Source organism: Metschnikowia bicuspidata (genome assembly GCF_001664035.1).
Source record: "Metschnikowia bicuspidata var. bicuspidata NRRL YB-4993 chromosome Unknown METBIscaffold_1, whole genome shotgun sequence".
In the NCBI taxonomy this organism is placed as follows: Eukaryota; Fungi; Ascomycota; class Pichiomycetes; order Serinales; family Metschnikowiaceae; genus Metschnikowia; species Metschnikowia bicuspidata.
This window is the reverse complement of record NW_017387731.1, coordinates 2,939,121-2,962,846: the sequence shown is the minus strand read 5'-3', so window position 1 is coordinate 2,962,846 and position 23,726 is coordinate 2,939,121. Positions and strand designations below refer to the sequence as shown.

Sequence of the window (23,726 nt, the reverse complement as noted above, 5' to 3'; positions counted from 1 at the left end):
AACATGCAAAATGGCAGGCCATACGAGCACTTGCAGCCGGAATCACACCAATTTATTTGATGTGCGGAGGTACGTCGGGGGATCGCTCTTGCGTTGCCCCTATTCTGGAATCGACGCGGGATCGGGCTGAAGCATTGCCATGTACTTACCAAGCGCGCGCGAAGTGTGAGGGCTCTTCTCTATTGTGTACTGCAAGTTGTCGCACATGATTGGTTTTTTCCCTATTTGCCCTGTCGCGGCCTCAAAGATTTGCGAGATACAGGCCAAAAAAATAGCCCACCAAGTGTAATCTTGGATAACCTTTCTTTCTCGTCTTGAATACGTCTTATACATACAACATTCCATACCTCCTAAATTTTGTTCGTTACATCTATTCCTTCTCCTTCTTTGCTTTGAAAACACGCTACCAGAAAGATAAAACTAGTCTGCTCCCTTGCTTTTAAAGTACAATTCCGAAGCATAAGCATTAAGGAAAAAAAAAACATACGCAAGTGAACACCCCAAGAAACACTGAATACACGCGAGTCAGTGACGCCATCTGGAGCGAAGTTACTCAGTATCAATCAATACTTCCACAATAGAGAATATGCAGACAATCAAATGCGTTGTCGTCGGTGACGGTGCCGTGGGAAAGACCTGTTTGTTGATTTCCTATACAACCTCAAAGTTTCCCGCTGATTATGTTCCCACAGTCTTCGACAATTACGCCGTCACGGTAATGATTGGCGATGAGCCTTTTACTCTAGGCCTTTTTGACACTGCAGGCCAGGAAGACTACGACAGATTGAGACCCTTGTCTTACCCTTCTACGGATGTGTTTTTGGTATGCTTCTCTGTCATCGCACCAGCATCTTTCGAAAATGTGAAGGAGAAATGGTTTCCAGAAGTGCACCACCATTGTCCGGGCGTGCCATGTCTTGTGGTCGGAACTCAGATTGACTTGAGGAATGACGAGGTTATTTTGCAGAGATTGCACAGACAGAAATTGTCCCCAATTTCCAGCGATCAAGGTGAGAAGTTGGCCAAAGAGTTGCGTGCAGTAAAGTATGTCGAGTGTTCTGCTTTAACTCAAAGAGGATTGAAGACAGTTTTCGATGAAGCCATTGTGGCTGCCTTGGAACCTCCTGTGATCAAGAAGTCGAAGAAATGCACCATCTTGTAAAGTGGGCTTTTTTCTTTAGAGGGTGTATACTGGCGGCTCACTTTTTGCTTCAATTTTTAGCCTGAAGATGGGGTACATCATGTCTGCGTTGAGACTAATTTTATGATTATGGGCTCGTATCGACAAAGCTCGTCTACCTCACAAGCTACAGTTCATGCAATCTTTGCGACTTTCACGACTTGCAACGAATAAGTCAAGTGCTTGGTTCTCCCACGAGAGAAAGCGCCTGACATGGCTTTCCTTATACATGTGTTATAATAAAATTTTATTCAAGGCCAGGAACCAACGATTAGACTTCCAATGCTGCTAGTGGACTATATAAACAATGCACTAATAAAGTATGCACGGGTATAGGTCCAGGACGCTTTTACTCAAGGAAGGCGTACCATCTGTTTTGGATCTTGATTGAAATGTGTCTCTTCGTTCTGTCCCAACAATGAATATATTTTCGCCCCTCTGCTATAAAGCTTTTCCTTGGAAGTTGGCATTGAGTGATTGTTTGTTGTCCTATTATTTCCTGACAAATTGAGATGGCATAGATCACGCTTAATACAGAGCTAGAATGTTACGTCAGGCGAGGAAAGGACGATTACATGTTACATTTCGCGAGAAATTGAATGACGAGCCTTTCTACAACTTACTGTTTTCAGAGCATGAATAACCAAAGAAGAGCGATCAACACAAAATGCTGGATATAGTTTGGTCGGAAAAGGCAAATGCACTACAACCTTTTCGCAACTAGAAGCACGCTTTGGCACGGCAAATACTTCTTCGATTTGCGCGCCAGATGTCTCCTGAATCTCCCGAGCTCTGCAATGCAAAAGACGGAATTCCTTCGAGATCTGAGCCGACTCGCGGCAAACCGTTCGTGCGCATCTCAACTAATCTGGTCACCACCGGACTTGTAACTACCTGTACCCATGTCTAGAAAGAGACACATGAAGCAGTTCGGATGGCACTAGAAGGCTGAGTAATAAAACGAAAATATCAAGCGAGAAATAAATACATAAAAGAACTAGATTATGCGTCATCTTATAACGAGCTTGGTTTGACAAACCCGCATGATGGCTTAGTGAGGTCATCGGCGCGCCCAGTGGATCAGTGGCTTCTCCATCTGAACCATGCTTTCAACAAGACAGCATTTCTTGGCAAGAAATGCTGAACAACGTACATCTGAAGTTCTGCCGCGGCCTCGTACATGGTTCTTTCAGGGAAAGAGCATGCGTGTCTGATTGGAATTCGCTTATTAAAAGCGAAACATCGTACCTGAATGTGCCGTTTGTTCGCGCCGCCCGCGTTTAGCAATCTGCATTGTCTGCACACCCCACCTCAATTGGGACATGAGCCGAACCGATAACCAGGAAAGGCTGAGAAACGCCATGAAAAAAAAGACCCACCCCATCTTCATTTGCCATCGGCTGCCTTTTCACGTTACCTCTGATATACTAATATGTCAGAAAAGAGCGTCAAACTGGATTCCTCAAATCTGTGGGAAGGAGTGGACCAGGTCCTAAACACCTTTTCAAGCTCGGGCTCCGAGCTGTCAAGGTCCTCCCATACCCTCCTGATGTCTCACGTGAGTGATTCCTTGATACCGACATCTAACAGTTCTTCAGTAACACCTTTGACCAGATCAGACTCCCTGAAACACACAAGCAACAAACGTGGAGTCATCACCAAAGAAAAACTATTTGCACACTCGCTGTACGCTGATGACATCGACTTTATTAGGGACCAAAACAGTTACATGCGCGAGGCCGGGGCCCAAAGTATCCCCCAGTCTCTGCCTGAAGACACCTTCATTGCACCTACCTCGATTGCTGGATACAAGATCTTGGATCAACTATCTCCTAAAAACGCCACCTCATATATTTTCAAGGGATTGCATGAAATCACGGGAGAGTCTGTATTCATCAAGCTTTCTCCAGATTTTGCTCACGTGGAGCACGCGGCTCGGTTCCTCAATGACTGGTATATCACATCAGGCCTTAACCCGGCCTCTGAAGAAATGCTATGGACTATTGGGGACGTTGAATCTCCAAGCAAAACATCTCCGAGCCCTTCGTGGAAGACACTTGCGGCCGGGTCTCCCGTCACATTACCGAAGGACTTGCCGGGGATTTTGTACCCTATCAAGGAGTTCAATGTAGAGGAAGAGACCCTCGGCGTAGTGAGGAAATCCATGGCATTGGTTTATCCTGATCTAAGTCTCAAGTCCATGTACGATTATTATTCCGAGAAAATCAGAGAAATTCTCCCTGAAAAGACATCGTTGTGGTCGGGCAGCATTATCTCAGGCTTCTCAGATCATAGCACGGCTTCGCTGGAAAGATCATCGTCAATACATGGTTCTGAAAACGGTGACTATGTGGAGTTGGCGAACAAGGTAAAGCAGCTTTCGAAGCCATCTTCTCTAGTTGTGGAGATATTAAGGGACATAATCGATGCACTAAAGACCTTGTCTTTTGCACACAAGGCAGGAATATGTCACAATGGTATCACTAGCCATAGTATCTTGGTTTCTACGCTCAGACTGAAGGAGCACACAAGCGGACTGAATGTTTTCGTCATTGGCTGGGACTTCAATTTTTCCGTGGCGATCGAGAGCTCATCTGAGCTGTACAGGAAAAAGACCATCAACACTATTCAAGATATGTTCCACTACATGCCTCCTGAAGGCGTCAATGGTGGAATGACATCTGTGGACTACCGTTCTGACATTTATTCGATTGGTGTTGTGTTATACGAGTTGATAGTCGGCTGCCTTCCTTTCCGTTCGGACAACCTTGCAACTTTGCAAAGAATAATCATGGATCAGAACCCTATTCAACCCAAAATTTTGGGGCCCAAGTGGATCAGTAATGACCTCAATTACGTTGTTTTAAAGTGCCTTCGAAAGAACCCAAGCGAGCGGTACTCAAGTATTGATCGATTGATCGATGATTTAAAGCTTGTCGTAAAGAGTTATTGTGAACCAATCAGAAAGGAGAATGGAAAATTGGCATTCAAAGATATCGTTGCACCCACTACAGAACAAATCCCTTTGTTCCATTCTTCGATAACCAATTCGAACAATTCTGATCCCAGGAAAGCTGCGTTCGAAATCCTCAATAATTCCGAGACGTCAAAGGTGATTGTTTTACAAGGCGACGCAGGTGTCGGAAAGGCTACTCTCATGGAGCAAATTTCTGGTTTGGCACAAAGCAAAGGCAATTTCATCGTGAACTGGAGATACCATTTTGAAGACAACAATGTTTCAAAGCATGCTTCCTCAATGTTTGCATTACACAGTATTACTAGGCAGATTCTTTCATCCTCAGAGGAAGTTATCAATGAGTGGAGAAAAACCTTCACAACCGAAATTGAAGTTGATTTGAGTATTTTGTTCAGCGCAATTCCAAGCTTGAAAACTCTATTAGGTACTCACTACAAAGCTCTACAACAAACTAAGGATGATTCGCTGAGCTTTGCTCACAACTCTGGTCCGAGCACACCGGGGGGGCTTGGGGATTTATTTACTGATGGAGTTCAAAGTCAACATCCATCCATGGAGGAGGAGTCACGCGACGCAGGCTTTGAAGAACAAAAGCTTAATATTGAACTAAAGTACTCATTCATCTTCAAGAAATTTTTCACACTTGTTGCAAGGAAAGGCCTTACAGTCTTACTTGAAAACCTTCATTTGTGTACACAAGATGAATACGACATGTTGCGAGAGTTTCTTCAGTTTTCCAGTCAGCTGCCTGACTCAAAACTCTTTCTTGTGGCGTCATTCGAAAATGAAGCGGCAACAACAGAATTTGCTGAAAAAAATGCAATCTTTCCGCAATTTCAAGCGACTACAGAATCGCTTCTTCTCCCCTTCCATATTTTAAAGGTCGAGAGACTAAGCTTTGTGAAGTTTGACAGATTTTTGGAGAAATTCACGAGTAATCCAAATGATGCTGCTATAACCCGAAGAATTTATGACCATGTGGATGGAAAGCTCCTTTCACTTAATTACTTGACACGCCTTTTCAGATTGAAACATCTTGGAACCAATTCATTCTGGGGATGTCTAGATCTGGAAATACAATCAGGCAAAGCTCCAACGGAAATAGGACTGATTATTTCAGAGTATTTGAACATCGCTCTCACGCCCAAGGCACTCAGATTGTTGAAGTATGCTGCTGTGACATGTGTTAATGGATATTTCAGCATGTCTGACTTAATGATTGTGACAGGGATTTCACTCAAGGAAGTTAATGAAATCTTGCTGTTTTGCATGAAAACTAGACTCATCGTTCCAACAGGTATATGCTATAAAGTGCCTTTTCATCTTATTGCAAGTGATGACTTTGTTTTCGAGATTGAAGATAGTCTTGTGTGGGACTTGGCTACGCGTGCAAGATACAAATTTGACCATGATGTTATCAGAATACACTTAATCAGAGAGATGGGGAAATGTAACGAGCTTATGGAAGTCCATCGGGAATGCGGTTTACAGATGAAGAGAAAACTTTCCAAGGAAGTAACCGTCAATATCACTTCCTATTTATTGATGGTGTCGCATATCTACCGATCATGTGACGTTGCCAGGGCAGAAGATTTCAGGCATTATAATGAAGCATTGATCACTGGCGGCAGGTACGCCATTTCAACGTCGAATTTACCATTGGCTTTGCGATATTTTACCAGTACCATGAGATTTGTTCATAAAGATGATAAGAGGCGCAAACTTAAAATCATTATGACACAGGTACAATGTAACTACCTACTCAAGAACTTTGACGAAAGTATTCGTCTTATTCAGCAAGTGGAAGTCAATATTGGCAAAGAAAATCTTAGCTTGGCCCATTTGAAGGTTTGCTCGTTGTTTAACATGAAAAAGTACGAAGATGGAATGAGATTGGCGATCATCAGTTTGCAACGACTTAAGATTGATGTATCAAACGATGTGGTTGAGCTGAGAAAGATTGCCGCGAAAAGTTATACTCAATTGCCATTATCGGTGAGTGAGATACGCGACTTGAAATCATTAAAAGCTGCCACAAACAAACTGTTTCTCCTCGTGACATCGTTCATCATGGATATGATCAACCCGACTTACATACTTGATCTTCCAGATGTTCGAATAGCAATCCTTTCCCAGTTGGTGCAACTTATGCATCGTTATGGTCGCAGCTCTTCTTGCGCGATACCTTTATTACATTTGGCAAATGTGTTTCTTCAACCTGGCGAGCACATGAGCACTGTGAAAGCACAAGAGTTGACAGATGTTGCATTGGATACCATAAACGAAAATAAGGGAGCAAGTACAGCACTTACTCAGAGCATAAATGAGTCCTACTTGACATTGATGGGTCAGTTTAGAAGCCCTGTACCTAAAATATTAAAAGCGGCATCTCTGATTAATCAAGAACATGACCCGAAGACAGTAAATTACTTCATCGATAACTGGATGCTGGCGAACCTGATGTTTTTAGGGAATTTGAGAGGCTACGTTAGCTCAGGCTTCAGCTCTAAGAAGAGCGTATCATTCTCAAATGATATTGAAATCCTGATTTTTAAATCCATAGCCGAACTTTGGTGTCTGGAGGAACCGATCGAAGAATATTTGACCCAAGTGTATTCAGCTTCGAAGGGATTGAAACCGGATATTGAGTTTGTGGCTTTAGCAAATGCAGTCATCAAAGCGTCTTCTGAACAAAATTTTCAACTAGCATGCGCCCTCATAATGGATAAAGCTTTTGACTTACTGAGAAAGACGCCCGTGTCTATTCTGCACATCTGGTTCTACTTTATATCTGTTGTTTGCCTCACAAACTGCAACACATCGGAAAATAAGAAGGAAAGACTAGAATTGGCCAAGGAAATTGAGTCTTACTTTAAAATTTGGTCAACAACTTGCTATGTAAATTTTGGGTCAGAAATGAAGCTTATTGAGGCTTGTATTAAGACACAAGATTCCAATGCGTCAGAGTTGACCCTACTTGACTTGTTCGAGGAAGCCATAGATGATGCGCAGAGACAGCAAAATTGGTTGGCAGTCGCTATGGCAAATCGCTTATGTGCAAAATGGTTGCAAAGAGTATCGAAGAGTCAAAAAAGAGCGAACGAGTACGCACATAGAGCCTTTGCTCTATATTCTGCAATGAACGCTCCCAGTCAAATCCTGGCCATAAAGAAAGATTTTCCAGACATTTCAGACAACTTTAATTGGGCTGGAATTCGAAAGATGGTCAGTCCTGAGAAACCCATTATTGAAAACGCAAATTTTTTCGAAGGTTCTTCTTATCCCAATAATCGTCAGGGATCGAATCTAAGAATAGATCCATCAGTGGTAGAAAAGGAGCTGACAGCTAGTGACGCGAATTTTATTCCCAAGCTGGGGCAGATAAAATCCATTGAAAAAAAGAATTCAAATGAACCTACGAATAGTGAATGGACCGAGGCTATCAGATTATGTCTCACTATATCTCAATCATCAAGTCTTGACTTGATAGTTCAGACCCTACTAGAAAGCGCTTTGATGTTTTCAGGGGTCGATTACGGTGCGGTGATTTTGAACTTTCAGACAAAGGAGCCCACGATCAAAGCCATTGGCACCAATAATAGTATTTTTTTGTTGGATGACGAACAATTAGCAACTAGAACTGACTTGGTGCCTTTTAAATTGGTTTTACAGTGTCTTCTAACGGGTGAAATAACATGCAAAGAGAGAAAACTCCTGCTGCATGAAGATGACATGAATGAGGATATTTACTACAGCAACAACCCTTCTTACTCGGGAATTTGTATTCCTATTTCAACCTCTACGGTAATAGGTGTCATTTATCTTGAGAGTCATTTTCACAGTGGTTCTCCTAAGCTACAGTTCCCATTGGTCGAGTCTACAAAAATTGATCTTTTATACTTGCTTTGCTCCCAAGCTGCAGTGTCCTTCTCAAAATCTGTTGTTTACACACAGATGGAATTGGCAAAGAAGGCTGCCGAGGAAGCAACTGAGGAAAAAGCGAGTTTTTTGGCTAACATGTCTCATGAGATCAGAACTCCTTTCAATTCCCTTTTTGCATGCTCTATTTTCTTGTTGGATACGGAGTTGGATGATATCCAAAAAGAATACGTGGAGACCATCAAAGATTCTGCTTTGGTAACCCTCAATATCATTGATGGGATTCTTGCATTCACGAAAATAGAGCATGGTTCTTTCACACTAGAAACTGAAGATTTCTCGATCAACGACACGATTGAAAGCGCAATACTGTTTTCAAGTGAGCAAACTGAATCAGATGAGTTGGAGTTCGCGTATTTCAACAGGTGCCCCCAGATTGAGACCATTCAGGGGGATCCTACGAGAATTCGCCAAATAATAATCAATTTGGTTGGCAACGCCTTGAAATTTACCTCAAAAGGATATGTGAAAGTTATCTTAGATGCCAAACTTATTACAGACGCTAGATACGAAGTTAGCATCACTGTTGAAGACACAGGTATAGGAATTCCGGAAGATTCGAGATCTAAAGTTTTTGGAGCATTTGCACAGGTGGATGGCTCATCAAGACGAGTGTACGGTGGGTCTGGTCTAGGTCTTGCGATATCAAATAAGCTTGCTGAGATCATGAATGGGAGAATTACATTTACAAGCGAAGAGGGGATAGGTTCGGTGTTTTGCTTCACCTGTCCTTTTGAAGTGGCTCTTAATGACAAAACTTCAAAAGTTGAACCCCGTGATGTCTGTATTGTCTCAAATACCAGATGGAAAAGACTTGCTCTTAGAGATATTTTGGAATACTATGGGGCGACTATCGCCTTGTATGACAGTATCAATGATTTGATACGAGAGCTGCGAGAGTTTGAGATTTTGATCATTGACAAGAACATGATACTCAATGATATAAAGATCAGGTCATCCTTGAACTGGAAACGTTCCCTGATTTACGTTTTGACTAGGTTTGGCCTGATGCTCTCTGATCAGAGACTTAAGGAAATTGAAGCTGATAGCTTGATATTTTCTCCCATTAAGAGAAAATCAGTCAGAAAACTTCTCGAGAATAATTTCAATTGGAAATCACTCCCTGATAAGGTTGTGAAAACCTTACAAAAACCAATTAGCTCGGGTCCTGATGTTGCCAAATCTGTTCTGCGAGGAAAGTCCGAAGTTGAGGCCGAAAATGCCAACCCGCTCACAATCTTGATTGCGGAGGACAATCCAGTAAACTTACGGGTTGCACTGCAGCATCTTAAAAAGTTAGGATACATCGCTGATCACGCAAAAGATGGTGTTGAAGTTCTCGAGAAGTGCGAGGAAAAGCTAAAGAAGGGTGAGAAATACGATGTTATTTTCATGGATATACAAATGCCAAGGAAGGATGGAATCCAAGCTACACAGGACTTGAGAAAGTCGTATTTGGAGAGGGGCCATGCAAAGTTTTTGCCTCAAATAATAGCGTTGACAGCGAACGTTGCTGGGGAGGAGAGAAGCAAATGTCTACACTGCGGGATGATCGATTTTGTGACGAAACCAATTTTGCCAGCGAAACTTAAGTCAGCTTTGCAAAAGGTCATTGGAATTATGAGAGAAAATAATGACTAGAGTTATCATGTAATACGAAGATGCTACAACGCAAGAATGTACCACATTTTCGATGAAATATTTTTACGCTAGATCAATGGTCAGAAGCTTTAATTTACTACAAACCTAACAAAACCAAAACTTGAGCGAAGTCACAATTTGATCAGTTCAGACACGCCCTTTGTTGAAAAGGCTGTTCACCAGGGCCAAGAATTAGGCCTTGGAGTTAGCAAGCCTGAGTCTCTCCTCTTTCCAGGCGGCATAAGCCAACTTGTAGGCTGCCCGCTCCTTGTCGGAAGGCGAAAATGTCATCTTTTCTTCCGGTGTCAATTTCTTCCACTCCAGGGAAGCCGCTTTAGAAGCTTCACCGAAGTCGGCTCCTGCGGTCCAGACGGACTTCAAGAATTTTGCGTAAGCAGGAACAGGTCCGACTGGCTTTGGAGTGTAGATCTTCAGCTGGTCTTCATTGAACTTTTTGGCTTTTTCAACATATGATTCCTTTTCCGCGTCGCTCAACTTGACCCACGCTTGACTGGTCTCAGCCAAAGCGCCAATGCTCTTGATGTTCTCTTTCACAAAAAGGTTTAATGGAGTGATATGCTTGTATGGCCTGAGAGCTCTTGCCTCGCGCTTCTTCTCAAGTGCAATTTTTTTCTTTTTCTTCTCGTTGTCCAAAATCTTCCTCAATTCGATCTTCATCTCGTTCAAGACCAGCTTCTCCAGCTTGAGTTGGGCTCGCAAATCCTTGAGTTCCGGGGAAACCGGTTTTCTGCTTGCGACGGCAGCCTGGGAGCTCAACAATTGAGCCCCAGTGAAGCATCTGGCCTGGAAAACGGCGAATTTGGCGGTGTTTGAACGTGCAATTTGGAACATTTGCGGTTTTTTGATAGTAGGTGAAGTTGTTTTTATAGATTCTTATTTAAGGGGAGAACAGGATTCGTACCCGCGGGTCTATGTACAGGGTTTTGTTTTGTTTCAAGCCTGCCTCGGCATGTATGCCGGATGCATAGCTGTTCTTGCTAAAACAAACCACCTAACCCGTGCAGCAGCGAAAGTGAGGTATGAATTCTGAAACGGTTGAGGGAAGTTACACAATACCTGGGAGGGCTTTGGCATAAGCGGAAGTATGCTGTGCAATTGCGCATTTGGGAGAATGTTCAACTTCTAGTTGTCGCGCATCTTCAACTGTAATAGTTGCACCACATTAGGGCTTGCTTGCTGTGACTGATCGTAGCCCAAATCTAACTAGAGCGCTGAGCGCAATTGACCCTTCACCTTTAAGTGCCTGTTACCAAGATTATACCGCTCAAGAAGCCACCACCCATTTCCTCATCATAAATTAACTGAAACGTCTGGCGCGTCTTGCAAAGTACTGGCCGCGCCAAGATACAACCAGTGGGGGCCGGAAAGGGCGACCTGCCGAAGTCACCCGTACTTTTCTTTGTCTTCACTCCGACTGAAAAACACCTTTTTATTTTGTTTAAGAGACATTATATCGAATGAATCACCCAATGCGTAGAGTTATCTTTTTTCTTTTTTTGAAAAAAAAACAAAACAAAACAAAACACCAAAACTGATGGTGTGGGAATGCAGGTGTCCAGCTTGCCCAGGCCTGAGACCATTCCCCATCAACTACTTGTGGCCCATAAGTCCATAGTCTCCAAGAAGCAATGATTGGATATTCGAGTCCGCAATTCGCGCGGCGTAGCGCAGTATGGAAGAGCGTCATCTCAACCGCGAGGCTCTTAGCGGGACGGAGCCGCCGGAAGCCGCTACTGCAATCTTTGCCGAGCATACATTGGGAAAAAAGATCTTATAATCCGGGGAAGCCCCGCTCGTTGACAGCGAGATTTCCCGGCAGATCCGGTTCCGTTTATCACTAACTCCTTCGATTGAACATGGCACCTGTCTTGAAGAACAAGAAGCTTTTTGAAGCCAAGCCTTTTATCAACGGCGAGTGGTACAACTCCAAGTCAGAAAGGACTTTCAAGGTCTATGATCCAGCCACAGAGGAGGTTATCGTCGAGCTCCCTGACCAAACGCCCGAAGAGATCGACGAGGCCATCAATGTGACAAGTAAAGCCTTTGCCTCCTACAAGAACACCAGCCCTACGGAGCGCTCCAAATGGTTGAGAAACTTGCACAACTTGATGATGGAAAACTTGGACGATTTGGCTGCAATCATCACCTGGGAAAACGGCAAGTGCTTGACCGATGCCATTGGCGAAGTCAAGTATGCCGCGTCATACTTCGAGTGGTTTGCCGAAGAGGCAAAGAGAAACTATGGCCACACCATCCAACCAGCTAACTTCAACAACAAGGTCATCACATACAAACAGCCGGTGGGTCCTGTTGGTTTACTTTGTCCTTTCAACTTTCCTTCCGCCATGGGTGCTCGCAAGGCCGCCCCTGCATTTGCGGTAGGGTGCACGTGTGTATTGAAGCCAGACGGTCAGACGCCTCTATCTTCGTTGGCGCTCGCGTACTTAGCGGACCAAGCGGGATTTCCGAAGGGTGTTTTCAACGTGGTGTTGGTCAGTGTTGAATCTACCCCAGCATGTGGCTTGAAGTTTTGCGAGTCGCCAGCAATTAAAAAGATATCCTTTACTGGATCCACTCCCGTGGGAAAATTGTTGTACAAGCAATGTGCCCCAACATTGAAGAAAATGTCCATGGAGCTTGGAGGCAATGCGCCGGTGGTCGTCTTCAATGATGCCAGACTCGACTTGGCTGTGGACCAGGCGATTGCGTCTAAATTCCGCTCCTTAGGTCAAACATGTGTGTGCGCCAACAGATTATACGTACAATCTGCGGTGTACGATGATTTTGTCAGTGCGTTTGCCGAAAAAGTTCGCCAATTCAAAATTGGAAATGGGTTTGAGAAGGGCGTGACTCACGGCTGTTTGATCAACACAAAAACGATTGATAAGGTCGAGGAGCACGTGAGAGATGCGGTCTCCAAGGGTGCTGAGATTGTGGTCAAAGGCGGCACCCTCCAAGAATTGGGAAAACACTTTTACGCTCCCTACGTCTTGAAGAACATCACCAATGACATGAAGGTTGTTCACGAAGAGACGTTTGGGCCTCTTGCAGCGATTGTAAAATTCGAGACCAAGGAAGAAGTCCTCAAGCATTGCAACGACACCCCATATGGTTTGGCCGCATACGTGTTTTCTGAAAGTCTTAACACTATCTACACGGTTTCCGAGGCGTTGGAAGTCGGAATGGTCAGTGTGAACACCGGTCTTTTCACAGATGCCAGTATGCCATTTGGGGGAATAAAAGAATCTGGGTTTGGACGTGAGGGTTCTTTGTATGGTATGGACGACTATACTGTTGTGAAATCCATCACCCTCGGGAATGTCTTTGACTAAGCATATTGTCGAAATTTAGGAGAGCAAAACAGATTCTTCAATCATTACCTTGTAGACGGGCACGACGTCCGCATAAGATGAATTGGGAGTAGCTACCGAGGAGTCAAAGGAAGAGAGGGGATTTCCGTGAAACACAAATCAAATTCTCACCAAACGTTATCGTAGGAATTGTAAAAGGCTATTTTGATGACAAGACTCAAGGCCAAAAAACGTGTCATGGAATACTGGCTCATTTTTGGTCGTGCTTGAGCCGTAGCCTATACCAAAGTTGTGAGTGCGCACTCTTGCAATTCGCTTTCCATCTATCTGTCATCATCTAAAGAACACGATGGAAAACGTTGATCAAATAAAGCGACCATTGGAAGGGGTGTATCTCATTGACCAAGAAGGTACGTATTTTGAAATATTGCGTCCGAAAGCTTTTGAAAGATGTCCACAACTTACTAACTTTTAGCTACATATAATGCCCCAAATCCTACTCCACTTGATAACTTGCTTGCTATGTACGACCTTGAACTGATAGCCAGCTCGTTAGGCAGAACAAAACCTGATGGATCGAAAGGAGTTAAACTCAGAAAGTCATATAAGAACCACATCCAAGACTTGAAAGGCAAGCATCAAATACCGCCCTCGAAGCCTTTAAACGGCCAGATATTGGACCCAGAGCTAGCTAAAATCCCCGACGTGATCACCGAATTCAACCCGGAGTTGCTTAGTGCTGCTTTGAAATTTGATAAAACATCCATTAACGGAATTCCGGGCTTTTCTCCGTCTGATTTGGCCTTGAGCGATCAAGCCGCCTCCACGAGAGGAGATGACAATGGCGAGTCCGAAGAGGCAAAGAGAAAGCGGAAAAAAAAGCAGCTTATGGGGGTAGAATACAAGCGCCATCATATCTAAAATATCATTTATTTGGTCCACAAGTCTGTAATGGATTAGATCGTTTATCAGAGAGAACGACTATCATTCTTGGCGTCACTATTTCGTTGTCACTTCGAGCTTTTTGAACATTCATGGACTGTGTTAGGATTTGCAGGCTCGAGAGGGAGAGATAAAGACAGCATGTGTATGTTTCTCAAAAAAGCTTTGTACCGCCGAAGATTATTCAGTCTTGTTGTGACTTTGTTTCGCAAAATCCTTAAAGAGTGGCTCATTAATGATCTGACGACAACAGACTTGAAGAAATCCACAACTTCAAATAGTGACAACACCTTTCTCTGGATCTCCCATCGTGGCAATACCAAAAGGAAATTAGTAACGTTGAGCCACCTTTTTAATCCATTTTTCATCCGCAAGGTTATCATCACCTCAAACAGGTGAGATGTCAACTTGGCAATGCTCAAATACTTTTTTGATCTCGATATCATAGAGTTCAAGTCTTCGTCAAGGTCTGTCTTTGAGCTCGTGGCTAGAGAGGATTCTTTACTCGAAATATTTTTGTCTGAGCCCTTTGAAAATGTTGACTTTTTGCCATTCAGTTTTATTTCATCGCACAGTGCATATTCCACATTGAATTTGTCCGGTGAGGTGTTAACATTGCCTCGGGATCCTTTTTTAACTCCCATGACCGGACTGCGGCTCAAGTCCCGGCTTTTGTTTTGACGGAAGAGGAACCGAATAAGCAGTCTTCCGGTTTCTTCTTCTATTTTGACATTTAGCGGAAGCGAGCTTATATCAAAATTGTCGATGATTTTTATTCCTCCGACGGACTTATTCATGGACCAGTCAATTGTGACTAAGTGATGATCTTTAGGGGGCTCAATTGGTTCCAAAAAGTTTTTGAATCGAGAATTCGACAGAAGACTGCGGCCATTGATACTCATTATTTCGATACGATTATCATTAGACCCATCGTCCTTCACGGCACGTTTGTATACGCCACGATCAATGGTCAAATCGATAATATGGCTCCGATCATCATTCAACATGCGGATTGTAATATCATCCGCCGCTATTCGCCAATCTTGAACGACACGTGATAACGAGCCTCTGGCAATATCTCCCAGAAAGAGTATCTGTAGCATCAACACAATTTCCATTTCAAATGAGGCTTTTTTATCTGCCAAGAGTAAGTAATCATTCAAGCTTTCATTATCAAGAAAACTTTTTTGTCGAAAGCTGTAGTTTTTGAGGAGTTCTTTTGTGATCCCAACATATTCGTATAAATCTTCGAGTCGATCTCGAAGTGCACGAAAGTCTTGAAAGTCAATAGAAAAATTAAGTTTTCTTACTCTTTCTCTTAGTTCCGCAGCCAAGGGCTCAATATATAGCATGAGGCTCAGAATTGTAGCATAAAGGCTGAAATACTGTTTTGATGTACAGTTGATAGAAATTCGTGGAATGTCAATCTTTAGCTTATCAGCCGCATTTCGAGACATGTTGATGCTTCTCTCACTGCGAGCAACATTTTCTGTCGTATCCATTGTATCGCAGCTTGATGCTAAAGGCTGATCAAAAGTCAACATTACGGACATCTGCTGAGCAAGCAAGGTATCTGGAGATGCTAAATCTTGTCTTTTACAAGTTTCAACTCCCAAAAAAGGGGGCCATTTTGTTTGAGTTCCATATGGTGTTGTTTCGAATGCATATGGATTCGTCTTCACATCTTTTTCGTCAATAACCATTAAACTAGCTTCATGCAAAATGACTCCGTACCGTTTTTCCATGACATCGAGATCATTGAGAGGCTGATTTTCTTTCTTTGTTACAACAGAAACAATTTTAGCCTCTAGGCAAGGTGCCGTTACTATTATGACTGAGTCTTTCAGCTCTTCGGAATGTAGCTGTATTTGTGGCGAGACAATTTCAATTTTGTAGTTTTCCACAATGTCCTCCAACAAAGTGGTCTGATGAATGATTTTATCGAAGTTGTCATACCTCTTTTGAGAACTTTGATTTTCATCAGGAGTCTCGGAGTCTACACTCTCTCGGTTCAACAGTTCGGAAAACGACGTCGCGAGAGAGAGTTCATCAATTGGCATATTCTGATTCTCAATGAGCCCCTCAAGAATGCTCATGAAACCAAATGACAAAAACTTCTTGTGGCTGCTGTTCAAATGAACAAAATGAATATACTTCATTAGTTGATTGCGAACTTGTTCATTCCACTTCAAAAACATCGACACAAGAAGAAACCTATTATGAAAGCTTTCTTCTTTCTTCAGTTCAAGCACATTAAAGCTATCACTACGCGCAAAATTTCTTCGATCTGATTTGCAACTGGCCATCAAAGCATTTAAAACCTCAATTCGTTTTGATACCCGAAACTCTTCGTGATTCTTTTGCAGGGAAGGCAACCCTGACAATTGTTTGACTCTTCGCTTGTAAAGCTGGATTTCAGATGACTTGTAATCTGTAAGATCTAGGTTGCATTTATGCATCTTAGTTCCAGATTTGTGTTCGAGGTTTATGCCATTTGTTGTGTCTCTCATATAGACAAATTCCTCAGAATAAAGAAGAGGTAAGATCTTTGCAGATTTTAAGTCGCCAATTAATGGTCTGAAACATTCGACATAATCTCTCACGTCAAGCCACTCGTCGTCATTGTCAAAAATCTCTAGGAGGACTTTCAGCGGTTGGCTTTGGTTTTTCTGCCCTTGCCCCTGCTGGTAGATGTCACGAAAGAATATAGCAGAGATGGATCGTAGGTCAATGTTTTTGAGTGAAACCTGACCCAAATTAAAGCGCATTTTCATGACTTTCTTTCGTCGTGACAAGTCTTTATGAACATCAATTATTTCTTCCTTCTTTTGGTGAAGGTCAACTAAAAAATGTTCAACCTTTGCCCGTAATCCAACACAGGAATAATAGTCGTTCTGCACCTCTGATTCAAGCTTTTGGATTATGTGCCCGATAAACAAATTTCCAATATCAAAAAGAAATTTATTTGAGAAAAGATGTTTAGAGAATTTCTGTGAGCTCTTCTTCTCCCCAAATAGCCTGCCCTTGCGAATTGGGAGCATCATATTTCCCTGAAAGATTTTCCACCAAGAAAAGAATTGCTTCATGACACCGGGACTCAAGTGAATTGTGTTGTAGCTATTTTTAGTGTAAGCCTTCAAGGCAATTGCCATATGAAGTCTGTCTGATCGGAAACCCTCGAAAGAATCATGATCTATACTTGTGAATTCCGGGTTGTGGAGCTCAACTTCAAAGTGTGGTTTCCCTGTTGTTGAAAACTCATTTTCGCCTGTGGAAAAACGCTCAAGGAGAAAGCCCACAGAAAACTTTATCCCCCCACTCAATTCTACTACCCGCTTTTCGCAACAGCCGGTGTCTTTTACGACAGGATTTGAGTCAGTTCGCCCCAAGTAGAACCCATAACAAGAAGTGATGAATGATTTCTCACTAGGAAGGTGAACTGCTTTTGAGCTGTCTCTGGACCAACACACTAGCTTTGTTGACGGATAATTTGGAATGTACCAGGATAATTTATCAGCAACAATATTGAATAAGTCGGACGAGTCATCGGCCTGATTAATGTTCCACACGACTGAATCCCTGAACCCCAAGATAAAGCCGTTTGACTCACCAAAAAGATCGTACGGGTCTTTTCCACCCTTGAATGCGACCTCAATACTTGCAGAGTAACCTGTCCGGATGGAAATTTTACCATGGATTATCAACCTTAGCTTGTCCCAAAACCCCAATTTTGGGGAAATGTCCACGGGAGGTTTTGAAAATTGATCAACAGTGAGCATAATTTGCTGAATTCCGAATTGATACGATTGGCCCCAAACAAATCGGGACGGCTGAGCTGAACCAAATACAATGTTCATGTCTGTGTAGAGTTTGACGGTGGAGAGGGACTTCTGAATAGTCAATTTGTCGAATGAAGTCGTCTCACGGTTTGTCTTGTTGGATTTATCTGTAAGTTCAACCTCGAGCGTTCTTAGGTGTGCTTTATCGAGAACAAGTGCTTCACAAATGATTAAATGACCACTCATGCTGAGGGCTGTGCCATGATCACTGTGATTTTTGGAATATGGCAAGTGGAGTAGCGGCAACGGATAATCTCTTAAGTGCATTCTAAGTTCTTCTAAATTCAATTTGATGAAAGTTGGAATCATCAAATTATATCTTGTCCCACGAGGAACACCTTGCCCATGTTGGTAGAGAAAGTCTGGTAAATTCTGCAAAGAAAATTCTGGTTTCAAAATATTCAATTGGACACCAATCAACGACACGCTCAAAAGCGGCGCATGAAGGGGATATGGCCTGAGTTTATCATACTTGAATGAACTCACATCAAGTTCATCACCGAATAAGTATTTTTTGTTCTCCGAGACTTCTCTGCTGAGCTCTTCTTTGTAAGTTTCAACTTTTCTGATCCACAGCCTCTCGAAAGCTTTTTGAAGTGATGAAAATGCAGCACTGCAATCAGTTTCCGATAAGAGCTTTTGTCTGCATTGCTCGTCGAGTATGTTCAAATGTTCAAGGCGTTTGCGTTGCTCCACCAAACCAAGTTGATATATCATATTCAACTCGCTTTCAAACGGATCATCTTCAATATTTAATGATATTTTGGCACTTGTCAATTTTATTCCAACAGACACCACGGGTTTGGATTCTGTTGGAAACACAAAGGTTTCTTTTTTTTGACGTCGAAAGCAGCTCACAAGGTGTTTCGCAATCTTAAGAAACACGGATAAGTTGTCGAACAATTTGTAAACGACAAATCCATGAGGCTGAATAAACCTAATTGCGCTTGTCAGCAAATTAATTGGATAGTCCTCCGTGGTATCACCGATCTTCGCATGAAGAGAATCGACGCATAGCACACGATCCCAGTGTCCAGCCAATGAGGAAGAAATCACCATAGCTCTCAAAAACTTGTTGGTAACAGTGACAATGCCATTCGAATAACCAATTCGTGATGTGTAAAACTGTAGCCTGACTTTGAATTCAGTCGAAAGAGACAATACGAAATCAACATTTTCTATCTTAAAGCTCAAAGTGGTGTAGTCCAATAAATGTCGCTTACTGTAAGATTTAGAGACAGGTTTGAGAGTATGTGTCTCTTTTTTTATTCTCAGGTGAAGCTTTTTCAAAGGCATCACGACTGTTTCATTTATAAGGTAAATCAGTCCAATCATAACAAACAATTTTTGCCTGTCGAAGTTTATATCAACTAATTTTATAGTGACTTCTTGTGAGAGCTCATCTTTTGAATTTCTTGATAGAGCATTGGTGTTGTGTCTTATGGAAGGCAATGATATAATAGGTGAGCGCTCGGATTCATTGATAAAACTCAATTTGAGGTTTGAGATTTCTGAAGAAACAGACCAGTAACTTTCAATCAAGTCTTGAGACGACATCTGCGGGATAGTTGACGCAAACGAGGACAGTACCACAGGCTGGAAAGATTTTGATCGCAAAGCACAACGATCGTCTACACTGATTGTGAGATCACTCATTTCGAGACATACAACACGATCTGTTTGATCAAAAGTTTTGTTGACCAAGTTAGAAAGTTCTGAAATATAGTCCAGTGGGAGCAAAGGTGAAGCAGAACCAACTCGTAGCTCAATATTCAGGAGCTTAAAATCGAAACTCACGAGCCAAGAAGGTATGTACCTGAATAAAAATGTTTGGAGATCATGGCCGCTTTTTTCTCCTTGTTGTTCACAGATAGCTGTTACTTGATTTCTGAGCTCATGAATGGTTTGATCATATCGAGCATTCATCAGACACAGATTGAAAGTTTTCGTAATACTGCAACTCGTTTGATCAATAATATCATGAAGACCATTTAACACATCAGGCTTTGTCAAATCAATGTATGAACCATTAATCTGTACTTTGGTTTTTATTTTTAGGTCTTTCATGATATGAAACTTCAAATTTGCATCTCCTAAGCCGCATATTTCTACATGAAGAACATCAGTAAAGCAGCTCATATCAGATTTTTCGCTAAAAGTCACATTGGGATGAATAAATTGGCATTCAATATTGTAGTCCCGCTTTTTCGTTGTCAGGATATGGACTACCATTAGGGAGTACGAAACCATGAGCATTTGTACAAATGCCAGATCCGGATTCTGTACCCGAATCAATACTCTTGGTTGCTCAACAGTAACTTTAGCATTCAATTTAGGAAAATAATCTTTCAAAAGGACTATTGCTCTATCAAACATCAGATCTTTGCGTAAAGTTTGGGGAGCGCAAGACTGGCTCGGTGAATTTTGCGTATTATTCACTCGTATATTTCTTCGCTCGTCCCCTGAGACAGTTTTTGAAGCAGAAAGACGCAGATTTTCATGATGTTTATCATAGATCTTCTGACGCAATTTTCGTTCAGTGATAATTTTTCCCCATACCGTGAAGTTATGAGCAAGAATAGCTAGTTGATGGTGATCGATGTCTAACGTGGGACTATTCACTGACAGAAAAATTTCGAATATTGAGTTTTTGAAGCCAAAGCCATCAACCAAATGTCTTGCTGCGTTTGTTTTTAACGTGAAGCTAAAGTTCGGTATGGAAATAAGCTCGTTCCGGGACCCATAAGACGATGAAAAATCTCCTATGGCCTCCCTCCACTCAAAACCTGCCTTAAAAAGCAGCGAAGAAAATGTGATATGTATTGGCAAGTCCTGTGCCGAGCTGAAATGAATGTCGAACCCAGCAGAAGTGGGTAGCAATCTTTGGAAGTGAATTGATGCTGCGTCTACTGATGTGTACATTATGTCACCAGCCGTTAGCAGATTAAGATACTCCGAGAGACTGCAATCAGAAACTGAGGGAATCACGGGTATATCCTGTGCGCAGAAGCTTACAATGTTGATTGAGCATTCTTTGAAGCATGGTGAAAATTTCCTGTGGATTGTCGTAAATCGGCTCAACTTAGACTCCAAAGACACCTTTGTAGTGGGCGTGTTCGACCCGCCACGTGAACAGGATTCCAAAGAAGTAACTAAAGTTCTTATGATGTGCAACATATTGAGCTCAGCTTCGTCAACGTAGAGTTTTGTTACCACGTTTGATAGCAACCCATTATGTGTATTCACGGATGTAGATAACAAAGTGGACAACGTTCCAATGCGCAAGAGACTGGTCTGGGCTCCTGAATGCAGAAGGCGTACACGAGCTTGTAAGGCGGAAGCCAGGCAGTGAATGTCACGGATGCTTGAGCTCTCTAGAGATTTCTGAGAATGAAAGACAAACAGAAGTGATTTTGCATCTGCTACGAACTTCTCAAGGCCAAAACGTGGGTCTTTGAGCTCTAAGTCCACCCTCCTGACTATGAAAAGAAGAGACTTGATGGCCCATTTTGAAAGCTTCGAGGATGGAAAGATGGTGATGGGTGAGTCCGACATGGTCCTTCCCCGAGGTTTCGACTTCACGGTTCCAACTCGCAGCGGTACTATCACATTGAGGTCTGAGATGACAACTTTTTTGGTATTTCCCCATAGCCTCCATCTGACGGACGAGGCAGAAATCTGGATACCGCGGTGAAGCTTGAAATTATTGAGCAGCACCCCGTTATTGATGGATACATATCCCACATATAGGCCACTAGTGTAGTATATGATGATCCATGCGACTTTCCAGCATAGGAGCAATGCAAGCACCCAAAGTATGTACTCGTTCATAAAGTGGTTAATTTACTTTATTGATATTAGCTATGGGCTCTTGGGACCGTTATATAGAGTGCAGTATAGTTTAAAGCTAGGCCGGAGATATGGTGTTTCCGTTCAAGCAAGCATCCGGGGCAGCCTGCATGGAGTTCCTCGTTGCGAGCGGGTATCTTGATATATATACCGGTTTACGATATGGGGAATCACACGGCCTTGCAAACAGTCTGTATTAGGCTTGAAGCCAGATTTACCTTGGAAATAGATTACCAGCAACATACCGTCATTGTAGAGATTTGAGGCGTGAAAATATGGGGCTCATCTGATCAATCTTTTTATTATGGATATGCATACAGAGACTTGTGTGAAAGGATCAATAAAGTATGCATGGTCGGACATCGTGGTCTAGTGAACACAACTTACACGTGGACGTACAAGTTTGTCTAGCACAGCTTCCGTTAATTTTAAGCAAATTTAGTACTTCAACTCAATATTTGCAACCGTTGCTGCCGGTTATGTTTTGGCAATGGCAGACTTGTGTAGGATGGAGCATGACGTGCAGGTTCATCCCGCCGCCTTCCATGCATATAAGATGCTTCATACAAGCTACTCTGTGTACATTTGGACAAGGTTACAATGAACCATGATCTTGACAATTACAAATATATTTTTGATCGCCCATATGGTGACTCAAGATCGAGATTTCTAGGCTAAGAGGCGTTACTGAATATAATTTTCAGGGAGGACGTTTTTAAAAGAAAACTCAATTTTCATATCTCTGTAAAATCTCAAAATCTCAAAATATTCGAAGAAATCCAGTCATAGTCAATGAGGTTCGAACTAGTTCATAATCGTGGAGCTGGGTCAACTATAGTAAAAGGATATAGTTTCACTTCGGTGCTCTGTCATTGGCAATATCATATCCCGTCGTACTCACAAGCGGACCCGTATATTGAAATCAGCACGCATGTGCTCTTCTGCACACCACATTTAAATAAACCAAAACTTTTGAAAATTTGTTTGTTGGCAATTGCAGACTTAAAGGAACCAAGGATTGCAGATTTCATCAAAACTCCAGAATTGCTTGATAACAAACGGCTCCTAAAAAACCGGATCCAACAAAGGCAGCAAGGTCCCGGCGCCAGAAACAACCCTACGCGCGCACGTGATCGGCCTCAGGGCTAATGCCCTCGCTCATTGCTCATTGTGTCCTGTACATTACGACCAGTCTCCCGCCCGCAGCACCTCAGCGAAAATTTTTAGCCAGTTCAATCTCGTTCAGACCTCTTTCATACTTATCAACGATCACTGTCAAGAGTATGTTGGATTCGCTATGACAAAATTAAAGAGACCAATCTATAAGCATGATCACCTCCCTTGAGCTCTGAAAGGCATCCGGGCAATGTGGGATCACGAGGCTTTTGGATCTAAAATCCTATCTTTTCAAACAAAGGCAAAAAATACGAGAATGGAAGAATGTTCCTCATACCACAGTATTGAATTAGGCCACGTTCGAAATACATATAAATTCAGGCTGTCTCTATTATTTGTTATTCCCTTACTAACCAAATAGTGGCTACTCCAAAGATTGTCAAGAAGTACACCAAGAAGTTCAAGAGACACCACTCTGACAGATACCACAGAGTTGGTGAGAGCTGGAGAAAGCAGAAGGGTATTGACTCTTGTGTCAGAAGAAGATTCAGAGGAACCATTCCTCAACCAAACATTGGTTACGGTTCCAACAAGAAGACCAAGCACATGATCCCATCTGGCCACAGAGTCTACCTTGTCAGAAACGTCAACGACTTGGATGTTTTGTTGATGCACACCAAGACTTACGCTGCTGAGATTGCTCACAACGTCTCCTCTAAGAACAGAGTTGACATTGTTTCTAAGGCCAAGTCTCTCGGTGTCAAGGTGACCAACCCTAAGGGTAGAGTTTCCTTGGAGGCTTAAATGTACACAATTCAAAATATATTGGGTTTCCTTTCACAAATACATATAATCATTGTCCATTTGGAAATGTAGCTGTTTTGAACGTATGATGGGAACGTACCAAAGTG

At 42.5% G+C, this 23,726-nt stretch overlaps 8 protein-coding genes across 8 annotated transcripts; 5 read left to right on the top strand and 3 right to left on the bottom strand.

Moving 5' to 3' along the window:
• Positions 1–44: 44 nt before the first annotated feature.
• On the bottom strand, positions 45–465 carry METBIDRAFT_110480 (uncharacterized protein). The gene has a single exon (XM_018853908.1). It carries the CDS (start codon positions 343–345, stop codon positions 100–102), a length of 246 nt encoding a protein of 81 aa, XP_018714153.1. The 5' UTR covers positions 346–465; the 3' UTR covers positions 45–99.
• A 121-nt stretch (positions 466–586) lies between these two features.
• CDC42 (Rho family GTPase) lies at positions 587–1,162 on the top strand (the record flags this gene model as incomplete). Its single annotated transcript, XM_018859489.1, has 1 exon — positions 587–1,162. One exon carries the CDS (start codon positions 587–589, stop codon positions 1,160–1,162), a length of 576 nt encoding a protein of 191 aa, XP_018714152.1.
• A 1,567-nt stretch (positions 1,163–2,729) lies between these two features.
• CHK1 (Chk1p) lies at positions 2,730–9,737 on the top strand (the record flags this gene model as incomplete). Its single annotated transcript, XM_018856594.1, has 2 exons — positions 2,730–7,481; positions 7,539–9,737. The coding sequence occupies 2 exons, from the start codon at positions 2,730–2,732 to the stop codon at positions 9,735–9,737; spliced, it is 6,951 nt and encodes a 2,316-aa protein (XP_018714151.1).
• A 192-nt stretch (positions 9,738–9,929) lies between these two features.
• METBIDRAFT_9916 (uncharacterized protein) lies at positions 9,930–10,589 on the bottom strand (the record flags this gene model as incomplete). Its single annotated transcript, XM_018859488.1, has 1 exon — positions 9,930–10,589. One exon carries the CDS (start codon positions 10,587–10,589, stop codon positions 9,930–9,932), a length of 660 nt encoding a protein of 219 aa, XP_018714150.1.
• A 1,025-nt stretch (positions 10,590–11,614) lies between these two features.
• Positions 11,615–13,090, top strand: METBIDRAFT_76649 (succinate-semialdehyde dehydrogenase (NAD(P)(+)); the record flags this gene model as incomplete). Its single annotated transcript, XM_018858566.1, has 1 exon — positions 11,615–13,090. The coding sequence occupies one exon, from the start codon at positions 11,615–11,617 to the stop codon at positions 13,088–13,090; it is 1,476 nt and encodes a 491-aa protein (XP_018714149.1).
• Positions 13,091–13,418: 328 nt separating this feature from the next.
• Positions 13,419–13,990, top strand: MED19 (Med19p; the record flags this gene model as incomplete). The annotated part of the gene is made up of 2 exons (XM_018859487.1): positions 13,419–13,479; positions 13,545–13,990. The coding sequence occupies 2 exons, from the start codon at positions 13,419–13,421 to the stop codon at positions 13,988–13,990; spliced, it is 507 nt and encodes a 168-aa protein (XP_018714148.1).
• A 44-nt stretch (positions 13,991–14,034) lies between these two features.
• On the bottom strand, positions 14,035–21,827 carry FMP27 (Fmp27p). The gene has a single exon (XM_018853905.1). The coding sequence runs from the start codon at positions 21,679–21,681 to the stop codon at positions 14,080–14,082; it is 7,602 nt and encodes a 2,533-aa protein (XP_018714147.1). The 5' UTR covers positions 21,682–21,827; the 3' UTR covers positions 14,035–14,079.
• Positions 21,828–22,847: 1,020 nt separating this feature from the next.
• RPL32 (60S ribosomal eL32 domain-containing protein) lies at positions 22,848–23,619 on the top strand (the record flags this gene model as incomplete). Its single annotated transcript, XM_018859486.1, has 2 exons — positions 22,848–22,980; positions 23,237–23,619. The coding sequence occupies 2 exons, from the start codon at positions 22,848–22,850 to the stop codon at positions 23,617–23,619; spliced, it is 516 nt and encodes a 171-aa protein (XP_018714146.1).
• Between the last annotated feature and the right edge of the window lie 107 nt (positions 23,620–23,726).